At 52.1% G+C, this 12,825-nt stretch overlaps 1 protein-coding gene across 1 annotated transcript in view; it reads left to right on the forward strand.

Moving 5' to 3' along the window:
• The window catches only part of CDH22 (cadherin 22), a 72,392-nt gene that overhangs the window by 32,795 nt on the left and 26,772 nt on the right, over positions 1-12,825 (forward strand). The window contains exons 4-6 of the mRNA XM_082645515.1: positions 380-547; positions 5,258-5,451; positions 8,599-8,852. Of these exons, the coding sequence (XP_082501641.1) occupies positions 380-547; positions 5,258-5,451; positions 8,599-8,852 (616 nt within the window). The remainder of the gene's footprint in view (positions 1-379; positions 548-5,257; positions 5,452-8,598; positions 8,853-12,825) is intronic.

Below are 12,825 nucleotides of genomic sequence, written 5' to 3' on the forward strand. Positions count from 1 at the left end.
ATGTGTGTGTATGTGTACGAGTGTGCAAGGGTGTGTTTTAAAGTGTGTATCTGATAGTTGTGTGTATTTGTGAATCTGATAGTTGTGTGTACGTGTATGTGTGAAAGAGTAGTGTGTGTGTGAGTGTGTGTGTAGCATAGAATCTGTGTGAGTCATCTGTGAGCATATCTATAGAAGCACGTGTGTGTGTGTGTGTGTGTGTGTGTGTATGTGGTGGCTGCTGGGCCCCACACCTGCACAGCGGCCATATCCGTGTCTTCTGCATCAGCCACTTCCCACCTGAACTTGAACGAGCCCGGCCTCTACCTGGGGAGGGGTCTCCATATCAGCTGGCAGCTGGCAGCGAGGCATCCCTGGCCTCACCCTCCCTCATCCACAGGCGTGATCCGGACGGCCGTGCCTGACCTTGACCGCGAGAGCCAGGAGCGCTACGAGGTGGTGATCCAGGCCACAGACATGGCGGGCCAACTGGGCGGCCTCTCCGGCTCCACAACTGTCACCATCGTGGTCACCGACGTCAACGACAACCCGCCCCGGTTCCCGCAGAGTGAGTGAGGCCTTCCCAGAGGGAGGAGGCAGATCCGTGTGTCTGTCTGATCATCCCTCCAAGCCACCCACAGACCCCAAGCTGCCTTGTAGGCTTCCCGCCATAGAGGGACTCCCCCATCGGTCTGTGTCCGTCCATCCGAGTCACCCACTTACCCCCTGCCCCTCCAACCACGCTTCTTGCAGGGGATGGCCTCAAAGTTGTCTGATTTTCCATACATCGAAGTAACGCGGTTACCTTCCCACCCCTCACCTTGCTTCCTGCCAAGAGTGAGCCCCTGTCTGTCCACCCACCCCGACTGGCCCTTGCACACACCCCTGTCCTGCTTATTGTGCGTGTGATCTGCTACTGACTCAAGCTTGCAAAGGGACATTGGAGGTGGGAGGACAGATACAAGGATATCTTAGGGATATAGACAGAGGCTGCAGCCATGCCCAAGCCGAGTGACACCTATAATTGTGCATGGAGATGCCAAGGTCTGGAGTGACAGGTCTTATCCTTTTCCTCTGAGCCTGGAGGGCAGGATTCTGTGCTCCTGAACTAGGAGGCCTTTCCACTCTCTGCCTCCCCAGGCACAACAGGGTGGAGGCGGCTTCTCTGACTCAGCCCCCAACCTCCCCATCAGCCCAGCCAGCCCCTCTGTCCCAGGTTCAGGCTGAGCCGCGTGAGAAGCCGCCGAAGCTGGCAGAGACTAAATGCCGTGGGGAGCTGGGCTGATTCCTATCGGGCAGGTCATTACTTGAGGTCTGCTGCTCTCACATTAGGCCCCGCCACAGGGGACTGACCCCCAAGAGATAAGGGAATCCAATCCCTTAGCTGAGAGCACATCGCAGCCTAAGCGCCTCAGTCCAGACGCACAGCGGGGTGGGCAGAGCCGGCCAGCCAGCTCCACGTCGTTGCCAGGGAGCCTGGTAGGGCAGCCGCCCCCAGCCACTCCTCCAGCCCAGCCCCACTCACCGATGGGAAGCTTCAAAGCACTGTGTGGAGGGGCGGGGACCACCCAGTCTTCTGCCCAGTTGTGTGATGCTCTGTGCCAGCCCTGAGCCGGAAGGGGTGGGGCACAGCAGAGGGGCCAGGGTCCCCCAGAAGACTCCTGTTCATTCATTCACGTACTCCTTCCTTCTTTCTTTATTGTGAAATACACACACAAACAGAAGTGCGTAAAAGAGAAATGTCCAGTTCGACAAATAATGACAAAGCAAACACTCCTGTAACCACCAGCCAGGACCCCAGAAGCCCCCAAAAGCCCTTTCTCTTTTTTTTTCCCATCCAGCTATTCCTTTATTTTATTTTTTTTAACATCTGTGTTGGAGTATAATTGCTTTACAATGGTGTGTTAGTTTCTGCTGTATCACAAAGTGAATCAGCTATACGTATACATGTATCCCCATATCCCCTCCCTCTTGTGTTTCCCTCTCACCTTCCCTAACCCACCCCTCTAGGTGGTCGCAAAACACCGAGCTGATCTCCCTGTGCTATGCGGCTGCTTCCCACTAGCTATCTATTTTACATTTGATAGTGTATATATGTCCATGCCACTCTCAAGCCCTTTCTTGATCATAACTTCTCCCCGCAAACCCTCCTCTGGAGTTAACTTCCATCTGCTTTTGTGATCATCTCCTTGCTTTTCTTTTGTCTTTTCTTTTTTCTTGAAGTATAGTTGATGTATAATATTATATAAATCATAGGTGCACAATATGGTGATTTGCAAGTTTTAAAGGTTATACTCCATTTATAGTTATTACAAATTATTTGCTACATTCCCTGTGTTGTACAATATATCCGTGTAGCTTATTTTAAACCTAATAATTTGTACCTCTTAATCCCCTCCTCCTATCTTGCCCCTTCCTCCTTCCCTCTCCCCCTTGGTAACCACTGGTTTGTTCTCTATATCTGTGAGTCTGCTTCTTTTTTGTTATATTCACTAGTTCGTTATATTTTTAAATTATTTATTTATTTATTTATTTTTGGCTGTGTTGGGTCTTCGTTTCTGTGTGAGGGCTTTCTCTAGTTGCGGCGAGCGGGGGCCTCTCTTCATTGCAGTGCGCGGGCCTCTCACTATCGCGGCCTCTCTTGTTGCGGAGCACAAGCTCCAGATGCGCAGGCTCAGTAGTTGTGGCTCCTGGGCCTAGTTGCTCTGTGGCATGTGGGATCTTCCCAGACCAGGGCTCGAACCCATGTCCCCTGCATTGGCAGGCAGATTCTCAACCACTGCGCCACCAGGGAAGCCCTGTTATATTTTTTAGATTCCACATATAAGCGATATCATACAGTATTTTTCTTTTTCTGTCTGACTTATTTCACTTAGCATAATGCACTGTAAGTCCATCCATGTTGCTGCAAATGGCAAAATTTCATTCTTTTTTATGGCTGAGTAGTATTTCATTGTGTATATATATACCACATCTCCTTTATCCATTCCTTTAGGGTTGATTCACCCATGTAGGCATCACCTAACATAGTTTAATTTCATGTCTTTTAACCTTATCTAAATGGAGCCACACAATACAAATGATTTGTGTCTTGCTTTTTTTGTCTCTCAAAATTATGTTTGTGAAATCACACGTTGTTGCTTGTAGCTATAATTTATTCATTTTCACTGCTATATAGTATTCCATGATTTATCTATTCTCCTGTCAGTGGACATTTGGGTTGTTTCCAGTTTGAGGCTATTATAGAGGATCCTGCCTTGAACATTGTTGCATGTGTCCTAGTGCCATTTTGCATACATTTCTCTAGTGTACAGAGGGGCAGAATAAACTCATCTTCAATTTTACTAAGTAAAGCCAAATTGTTTTCCCCCACGAAGAAATGCATGTGTCCATCGTACCATATCCTCACCGACAGTTGGTCCTGTCAGATTCCTTCATTTGTGTTAATCTGGTGAGTGTATACTAGTATCTATGTTGCTTTTCATTCATTCACTCACTAGTCACTCACACATCTCATTTATGTGACAGCCTGGTGTTCTGCCAGGCACCGTGAATGCCTGATGAATAAGGGATGTGGTCCCTGCCTTGCCGGAGCTCACACCCCTGAGGGAGGGAGGGGGAGAGAGAGAGAGGGAGAGAGAATAAACAGAAAATGATAGGGAAATGCACTAATCCTTACAATGGGATGAGCTTGGGGGCCCTAGACACACAGGAACAGAGCCTGGAGGTCTGGGAAGCTTCCCTGTTGGAGGTAATACTCAGTGAGATTAAAAAAGAGTAGGAACAGGGGAGGTGAAGGCAGAGAGGAAAATAAAGAGAGGGAATGTCTAGAGGCAGGACAGAGCAAGTCATCCTTAAGGAATTACAAGGACTTCAGCCAGATTGAAGCTTAAGTTAGGGTAGGCGGTTGGGGGCATGAGGCTGCAGAAGTCAGCAGGGGCCAGGCAGCAAGCACCTTGCAGGGCAGGCCAAGGGGCTTGTACAACTCCATCCCAAGGGCAGCGGTGAGCTATGGCAAGGATTAACACAGGGGAGCGGCGAGGTCAGCTTGTGTTAAAGACCCCCAACCCCGGCTGTTTATGTGACAGTGAATCAGAGGCAGCCACTCCACACAAGGGTATCCAGACCAGAAGGGGTCCCAAGAGACACATCCCCATCTCCACAACCCCTGCTGGCCCATCATTTAGCAAATCACCCTCTCCTTCATCTCGGCTCTGGGAGGAGAGCAGGGAGCTGTTTGCGTCCCACCTGACCCTCATTCCTTCCGGTTTCCCCCTGCTTCCCCACCTTCTCTGGCCACAATGGTCATCTTGCCATTCTTCAAACATGCCAGGCATTGCACCCACCTCAGGGCCTTTGCACCTGCTGTTCCCTCTGTCTAGAATGCTCCTTCTGAAATATATCTGCTTGACTCACTCCCTCACCTCCCTCAGACTTTTGCAGAAATGTCATGTTTTCCTCAATTGCCCTATGTAAAACTCCACACACCTTCATCATCACTCCCATTTCCCTTCCCAGCTTTATTTTTCTCCGAAGTACCATTTGACCTACTGTTTTACTGATGTGATTGTTTAGTGTCTTTCTCCTTCCATTAAGAGGAAAGCACTGTGAGCCCTGGGATTTGGGTCTGTTTTGCTTGTTGCTGGAACCCCAGTGCGTAGAGCTGCATCTGGGACATCATAGATACTCAATAAATATGTGGAAATGAAGGAACCAATATCATTAACATCAACAGCAACAAAAAATCAGCAAGAAGCCCCACTGTTCTAATGCAATTTGTTCCATTTATTGGGTAGCTACCAGGTGCTAGGCCCTATGCTAAGCAATTGACATGCATCATCATGTGAGTTAATGGCAGGATGAACAGTGCTGTTAGGAAGGCACTGTTATTATTCCCATTCTACAGATGAGGAAAACCAAAGCTTGGGATTACACAGCTGGGACTGACTCTAGAGCCTTAGCCTTGATCACTGTGTTCGTCTGTCCCTTCACTGGGCAGATGGGGACACTGAGTCCCAAAGAGCTGCAGGCACTTTCCCAAATCAATCAGAGAATAAAGCCAGGGTGAGAATTAAAACCCTCCTCTTTGCACTGCATCCCACATTTCTGCAGAGGACGCACCTCTCCCAGCATCAGTCCTGGCCAAGCAGGGAGCGCCTTTAAGACACTGCCCTCCAAGGAGCCCATCTGAGACACCCCCCCTCCTCTCCCCTAGCACTGGTGGGAGCTGGGGGAGGGGCTGCCACTCCATCCCTGCTCACAGCTGTATCCCCTACAGAGATGTACCAGTTCAGCATTCAGGAGTCGGCCCCCATCGGCACAGCTGTGGGACGCGTGAAGGCCGAGGACTCAGACGTGGGCGAAAACACAGACATGACTTACCACCTCAGGGAGGAGAGCGGCAGCGGCGGCCACGTGTTCAAGGTCACCACAGACAGCGACACTCAGGAGGCCATCATCGTAGTGCAGAAGGTGCGGGGGCTGCCCCAGGAGGGATGGGGGAGGCAGGCCCCAGGGCAGCAGGGTCAGGGGGGCCGTTGAGTGGCCAAATATCCCCACCCCACTCCACTCCAGGGATTAAGTCTCTCCGGAAACTCTGGACCAACCTGGGAAGACGCTGATGGTGTCATTCCCATTTTACAAATGGGAAAATGAAGCACAGAGAGGTTAAGTGACTTGTCCAAGGTTGCACAGCTAGTTGTCAACAGCCAGGATTCAATCCAGATTTGAATCTGTGCTCTTCAACACTATGCTGAGCCAGTTCAAGTTCATACCAGGCCCTTCACACTCATTGTTTCCTTTAATCCTCATGTTTCCCTCTGAAGGAAATACATTATGCCCATTTTTACAAGCGAGAAAACAGAGGCTCAGAGAGGTAAAAGGGCTTGCCCAAGAGCACACCTGTAAAGGGTAGAGTGGGATTTGAACCCAGGTCTGGTGAGCCCAAAGTGCTTTCCGTCCTGAGTCTAACAGCCTCCTCACCCACTGGCCAGCCTGGGAACCAGAAGCTAAAACAGCAAAGTCAGCAACCCCTAGGGAAAGCGGACGGAGGTCAAATAAAAAAGCAAAAATCCATCTTCTGGGACTTGGTCACGGGCTTGGCAACTCAGGGCTGCGCAGGCCTTTGAGCCTGTCCGCTCCAACCCTGCTGTCCCAGGGAGGTCTAAATCCCCTGCCCTGGCCCACAAATGGTCATAGGCCTTTGTACATGCCCGGGGATGGGATGCTCACTCCCTGCCATTGCCCAGCTCTTCCTCCTCCCATTCAGCCAGAATCCGTCTCCTTAAATCTGCTCCTATCAGCCCAGGTTCTGCCCTCTGGGACCCACAGAAACATCTGCCCCCCGACGGCCCTTCATTCACTCAATAAGCAAACTCTCTACCTGGCCTTGAGGGCTTGAGGACAGAGAAAACTCCCAGTTTCTTCAACAAGGATAATAATATAATACGAATACTTACAATGAGTGTTTACAGTGTGCCAGGAGTCCTTCCACTGCTTTCCATGTATTAACTCATTTAATCCCTACAATGACCCTCTGAAGTACTATTATTGCCCATTTTATTTTTATTTATTTTTATTTTTTTTTAAATTAATTAATTTATTTTTTTTTGCTTTATAACAAATTTAATCAGTTATACATATACATATGTTCCCATATCCCCTCCCTTTTGCGTCTCCCTCCCACCCTCCCTATCCCACCCCTCCAGGCGGTCACAAAGCACCGAGCTGATCTCCCTGTGCTATGCGGCTGCTTCCCACTAGCTATCTACCTGACGTTTGGTAGTGTATATATGTCCATGCCGCTCTTTCACTTTGTCACAGCTTACCCTTCCCCCTCCCCATATCCTCAAGTCCATTCTCTAGTAGGTCTGTGTCTTTATTCCTGTCTTACCCCTATGTTCTTCATAACATTTTTTTTTCTTAAATTCCATATATATGTGTCAGCATACAGTATTTGTCTTTCTCTTTCTGACTTACTTCACTCTGTATGACAGACTCTAGGTCTATCCACCTCATTACAAATAGCTCAATTTCATTTCTTTTTATGGCTGAGTAATATTCCATTGTATATATGTGCCACATCTTCTTTACCCATTCATCCGATGATGGACACTTAGGTTGTTTCCATCTCCGTATTGCCCATTTTATAGATGAGAAACTGAGGCCCTGAGAACTTCAGACATTTGCATCCAAGGTCATGCATCTTACAGAGCAGTTGTAGGGCTATGGGTCTGGGCAGTCTGGCTCCAGGATCCACCCTTTTAAGCATTAAGTGGTTTTCAGTCTTCTGACCTCCATTTGTTCTCACTGTAAGATGAGCCCATTTCACAGATGGGGAACTGGAGGCCCAGAGAAGCCCAGCATCACACAGCAACAGAATCAGGCCCCAAGCCCAGCCTGGGGACCCCAGCACAGCATTTGCTCTCATCCACAGTGCTGCCTCTATCCTGCCCCCCTCTCCTCCCTGGCTCTTGGGCCCCCCTCCCGCCTGCTCCAGCAGTGGCGCCCGAGGTGCCCCTGTGGAGTCAGTGCTGGCTCAGGGAGCAGAACCCCCGCCTGATTGATGGCCTGGCTCCAGAGCCCATCGCTCACTCCCAGACCAGGCCCGCGCCTGCCTCCCTGCATCCTGATTTCCCAGGCAACAGGATGGAGGAAGGAGGTAGGAGGTAGCCCTTCTTTTTTTTTTGCTGCTGGAGAAGGGGGCGGGGGGTGGGAGGTTCTGACGGGAAAGGAGGGTCCTACACACAGGGCAGGTCTCCAGGAAGGTGGCCCCTGCTGCTCAGATAGCTCCCCCACCATGTAACAGAGGTGCCTGTGGTTTCACCAGAGCAATTTCTCTTTGCTCTAAGGCATTGTCCTTAGGAGGCCAGCACCCATGCAGCCATGGAGCTCGTCCATCAGAGGGTTACCCACCAGCACTCTCTGATGAGAAGCAGGGCTCAGCATGGCTTTAGCCAGATCTCTGAGGGAAGCTCTAAGGCAGCCAGGCTTATCAGGCTCAACTCACATTAGCAGCTGCCACAGGTATATACCAGGAACGTGTCATTTAACCCTCCCACCTGAGGCCCAGAGAGGCCAAACAGATTGCCCGCAGACACAGAGCCTGTCAGCAGCAGATCCAGTGCCTTTCTTCTCATGGGCCTGGGACTTGGGAGCCGACCTTGGGCAAGTTACAGAGCCTTCTGGGCCTCGATTTCCTTATGTGTAAAATGTGATGATAATAATAATACAAGCCTCTTTGGGATGTTGTAAAATAGATGAGCCACTATGTTTAGAACACTGGCACATAGTGCTTTGTAAGTTAATAAATTAATGCCCCAACCTACTGTGCTCTGTAGCAGGAAGTCTGGGTATCAGTACTTGACCCTGTGTCCCTGGACAAGACTGTCCCCAGCAGGGCCTTACTTTCTCCACTTGTAACCAGAGGGGGTTGGTCTGGGTCTTGGACAGCCGGTTCCGTGGCGCAGCCTGATACTCCAGAGGCCCTGCTGAGTCAACTGTCACCTTGGGCCAGCTCCGCCCTCGCGGGGCCCATCCCCCCTGACTTGGGATCTGTCCGCCTGGAGGTGTAGAGCAGACCCCAACCCACTCACCGGCCGTCTGCTTCCTCCCCACCAGCGCCTGGACTTCGAGTCCCAGCCCGTGCACACCGTGGTCCTGGAGGCGCTCAACAAGTTCGTGGACCCCCGCTTCGCTGACCTGGGCACGTTCCGCGACCAGGCGATCGTGCGCGTGGCCGTGACCGACGTGGACGAGCCCCCCGAGTTCCAGCAGCCCTCCGGCCTCCTGGAGGTACAGGAGGACGCGCAGGTGGGCTCCCTGGTCGGCGTGGTGACGGCGCGGGACCCCGACGCCGCCAACCGGCCCGTCCGGTGAGACCCCCGCCCGGGGCCGACGCCTGCTGCCTGCTACCCCGCCAGCGCCCTCGGACAGACGGCGGGCAGAGGGGGAGGGGGCAGGGCGGGGAGGGGAGGGGGGAACGATGGTGTGGGGGGAGGGGAGAGAGAGAGATGGACACAGAGATGGAGAGAAACAGGCCGGGAGCCAAGGAGACAAAGGAAACAGGTTAGAGAACAGTCGCAGAGAGACAAGGGACCCAGGATAAGGAGAGAGAACCAGGTGTGACAGACACAGCACAGTGACCTGGGCTCAACCTCAGTCCTCCACCAAAAAAAAAAAAAAGATAATTTCATCCTTTCAGCTTTTCAGGTCAAAAATGTTGAAAACCATCCTCGAGTTCTGTCTTTCTCTCACATCTCCCTCCAGTCCATCAGCAACCCCTGTCATCTCTGCTTTAAACACGTCAGCAGGATCGGACCGTTTCTCACCTCCTCCGCTGCCGCCACCCTGGTCCAAGCCACCTCTTTCTCCTGCCTGGATTATTACCTCCTCACTGGACTCCCTGCTGGTGTCCTCACACCTCTTCAGTCTAGAATGGGCACAGGAGCTAGACTGATCCCGTCCAAATGTAAATCAGAGCGTGGCCCTCCTCTGCTCAAAGCCTTCCAAAGGCACCTCTCGGGCCCAGGATAAAAGCCCAGACCCTCACAATGCCCCCCAGACCCTATACGGTGTGGCCTCACTGTAACCTCTGAGACATCACCTCCCACTACCCTCCTTCCCTGGTTCACTCTGCTCAGCCACACTGGCCTCCGCCCAGCTCCACAGATACACCCAGCCCGCCTCTACCCCAGGGCCTTTGCAGCTCCTGATTGCCTGGAATGTTCTCCCCCTTAATATCCCCATGGTTGGTCCTCTCACTTCCTCCAGGACTTTCCTCAAGCATCACCTTCTCAGTGCAACCTTCCCCAACCACTCTTTCTAAAATGTCAACCCCACCCCAACCTGTCCCCCCACTTCGTATCCATTTTCCTTTGTCCTTCATCACCAGCTAACCTGCTACCCATTTTCCTGATGACTTCGTTTGTACCCCCCCTAAAAGATAAACACCAGGAGGGTAGGGATGCATGTCTGTGTTCACGGCTGTATCCTCAGCACCTCATCCACTGACTTGCGCTCGGTGGACACTCCCTGACGCATGGTGAATGAATGACATGTAAAATCAGAGAAAGACTGAGAAAAGAGAGAGACTCTTGGAGGGGTGGTGAGACCAACAATGAGAGGAAGTGACCAGAGAAGGAGGAGAGCCGGTGGAAAGAGGGCAGGAGTAACTAAAGGACAGAGGGACCCACCTGGCACTGTAGGAACAGAGAGAGGAGACTTGGAGAGAAAGCCAGCAAGGGGAAGAAATAGAATCAGACAGAGAGAGAGAGAGAGTCAGAGCAGGGAGCGGGGCAGGTGGCTGGAGGGGAGGGGATGCTGCGGCACTGTCAGTGTCCCAGGAAGGGTTTGAGAGCTGCAGCGGTTAGGGAGTCCCTGACCGTGGCCCGGGTTGGAAGAATGTCAGATAGAAAGTGATCCAGAGGAGAAGGTCGGGGTGGGGCGGATGGCCATTGTTGGATGGATGGGAAAAAGAGCCTGGAGCTTCCTGCTTATTCCCTAAAACCCCTGTTATATAGTCAGTGAATGATCCCTCGGGCAACTGTGTGCCTAGCTCTGTGCTGAGCATTGGAGAAAGAGGGAAGGGAAGTTACTTTGAGGATCTCTGCATCACATAACTCCAGATGCGTAACATTCCCACCGTCATCCGTGTGAATGGCTCCGATTTGTACAGCGCACAGTCTGCAACCTTACATGGCAACCCGAGGTGAGGACACAAAGATGCCATCCCGCTTAACTACCCATGCACCTCCAGACTAGGAGCTACCCTCAGGGGTTTAGAAAGACTTCTTGGAGGAGGCAGGAATCGAACTAAGCTGGGTACCTGAGCCTGGTCAGGTATAACTATGAAGAGAAGGCCGTTCCCGGGTGCAGGCGTCTGGAGGCAGGGGAGTGGTAGGTGTGCCTGGAAAAGAGTAGACTGTGATCGCTACAGGAGGTGGAGGGAGATGAGCTAGTGAGAGAAGTCTGAAGGGCCTCAAAGGTAGGCCAAGGGGCTCAGACTGGTCCAGAGGTCCAGAATGCCTCCTGGGCTGCCTCCACCCTTCTCAAGGCCAAAACTGCCCTCCACTGCCTCTGAACTCCTCCACCGCCCTTCCATGCCTGCTATTGGTAGGTACAGTCTTTAAACATCCCCATCAGCCTTTGGCTCAGCCCAGACCTCTCCCAGGAGGGCATTACCACCCATGTTTGGCAGGAAACTCAGGCCCAGGGAGGGGAGGAGTTAAGAACCAGCAGTAGGAGCCTCATCCTTGCCTCCCAGGTCCCTGCTTCAGTCTGCCTGGCCCCCTCCTCTCCAGTACCGCTCTCCACACCCCCTCTCAGTCCTCTGCCTCCCGCCCTCCGTTGACTTCCCTTCCCCCCCTGCTTTTATCTGCACTGAAAGGGCCAACTTGGAAACCTGCTCTCACCTCTTTTCATCTCTCTCTGCTGCCTCTTCCCTGGGGCCCCTCAGATGTGGAGGCGGTGAGAAGCTTGAGACAGGTCCAATTTCATACGACAAACATTTACCCAACTCCTCCTCCATGCCCAGCCCTGAGCCAGGCCTGAGATGACTCAGCCAAGGGCAGAGCTGGAGCGGAGTGCCCAGTCCATAGGGGACAGGCATGGAAATGGGAAGCCAGAGAAGGGGTCCTCACAGGCCACACGTGCGGCCCAGAGCCCAGCTTATATTCCAGCTCCCCCAGTTCCAAAGGCCCTAGACTCAGTCAGCACCTACGCACTGAGTCATGTCACGTCAATAAGACCCAGTCCCTCCCCTCATGGAGTTTGCCGGCCATTGTGGGGGCGCAGAGAGTCAACAAGTAGCTGTTGAGACACATCAACAAATGGTGGAAAGGGATCATTGCTGATAAGAACTATGAAGAAAATAAACTATGTAATGGGATAAGGAGGATTGGGGCCACAGGGGGCTACTTTGGCTTAAGTTGTCAAGGAGCTGGCAAATGAGTTCACATCAGAATGATCAAGAGAGAGCCAACCAAACAAAGATGTGTGGAAGCGCTTTCTGGGTAGAAGGAACAGCAAGTGCAAAGGTCCAGAGGCAGGAACAAGCTTAGTGCGTTCTGGAAATGAAGTGGTATCCTGGGAGATTTTGCCTAGCATAGTAGGCACCTGGGAAATACAGAAATACAGATGTACAGAGTGATTTTTCTGAGTCGCTGCACTGGAGAGAGTGGAAGATGCCTCATACTGTGGCGTTTGGCCCTCAGAATGTAGTTAACTCATTCTACAGATGAAGAAACTGAGGGTCTGAGAGGAGAAGTGACTCTCCCAGTGTCAATCGGCCTGAAAGGGGAAGGAATGAGATTTAACCCATGATTGTCTGCTTCTTGAGTCCAGCCTCCTGCCATTTCACTCCTGCTTCTGACTCTCTTTTTAGTTAGAACTATTTCCAACCTTACACCGTGCCCTTCCCTGTGCGTGAGGCCCAGAGAGTCAGATGGGGGCGATGGGAAGGCTGGGGCCCCGTGTGAGTGAATCTAATGACAGATCTAAGCCTGAGTGGGCTGAGGCAGGGGCTAAGGACTAAGGAGCTCCAAGCAGGGGCAAGGACTCTGGGCACCAAGGAGGGATGGCCCCCGAGCAAGGATGAAGAGGACGAGGTTGGAATGGGAGGACAGCACTCCAGGGTGGAGTGGTAGTGAGGGCCTGGTGGCAGGAACAGAATCATGGAGCCAGGAGGTTAAGTTCAGGGGCAGGGAGGTCAGCTGGATGAGCTCACGTGAGGGGGGTGGGCTGGAGATGAGGTCAGCGGGGGCACTTGGGGACAAGCTGTGAAGGGCCTTGAATGTCAGATGAAGGTGTGGGACTTTATCCCTAGACAGTGGGAAGTCTTGGAAGGCT

This window comes from Mesoplodon mirus, assembly GCF_964341445.2.
Source record: "Mesoplodon mirus genome assembly, chromosome: 15".
In the NCBI taxonomy this organism is placed as follows: Eukaryota; Metazoa; Chordata; class Mammalia; order Artiodactyla; family Ziphiidae; genus Mesoplodon; species Mesoplodon mirus.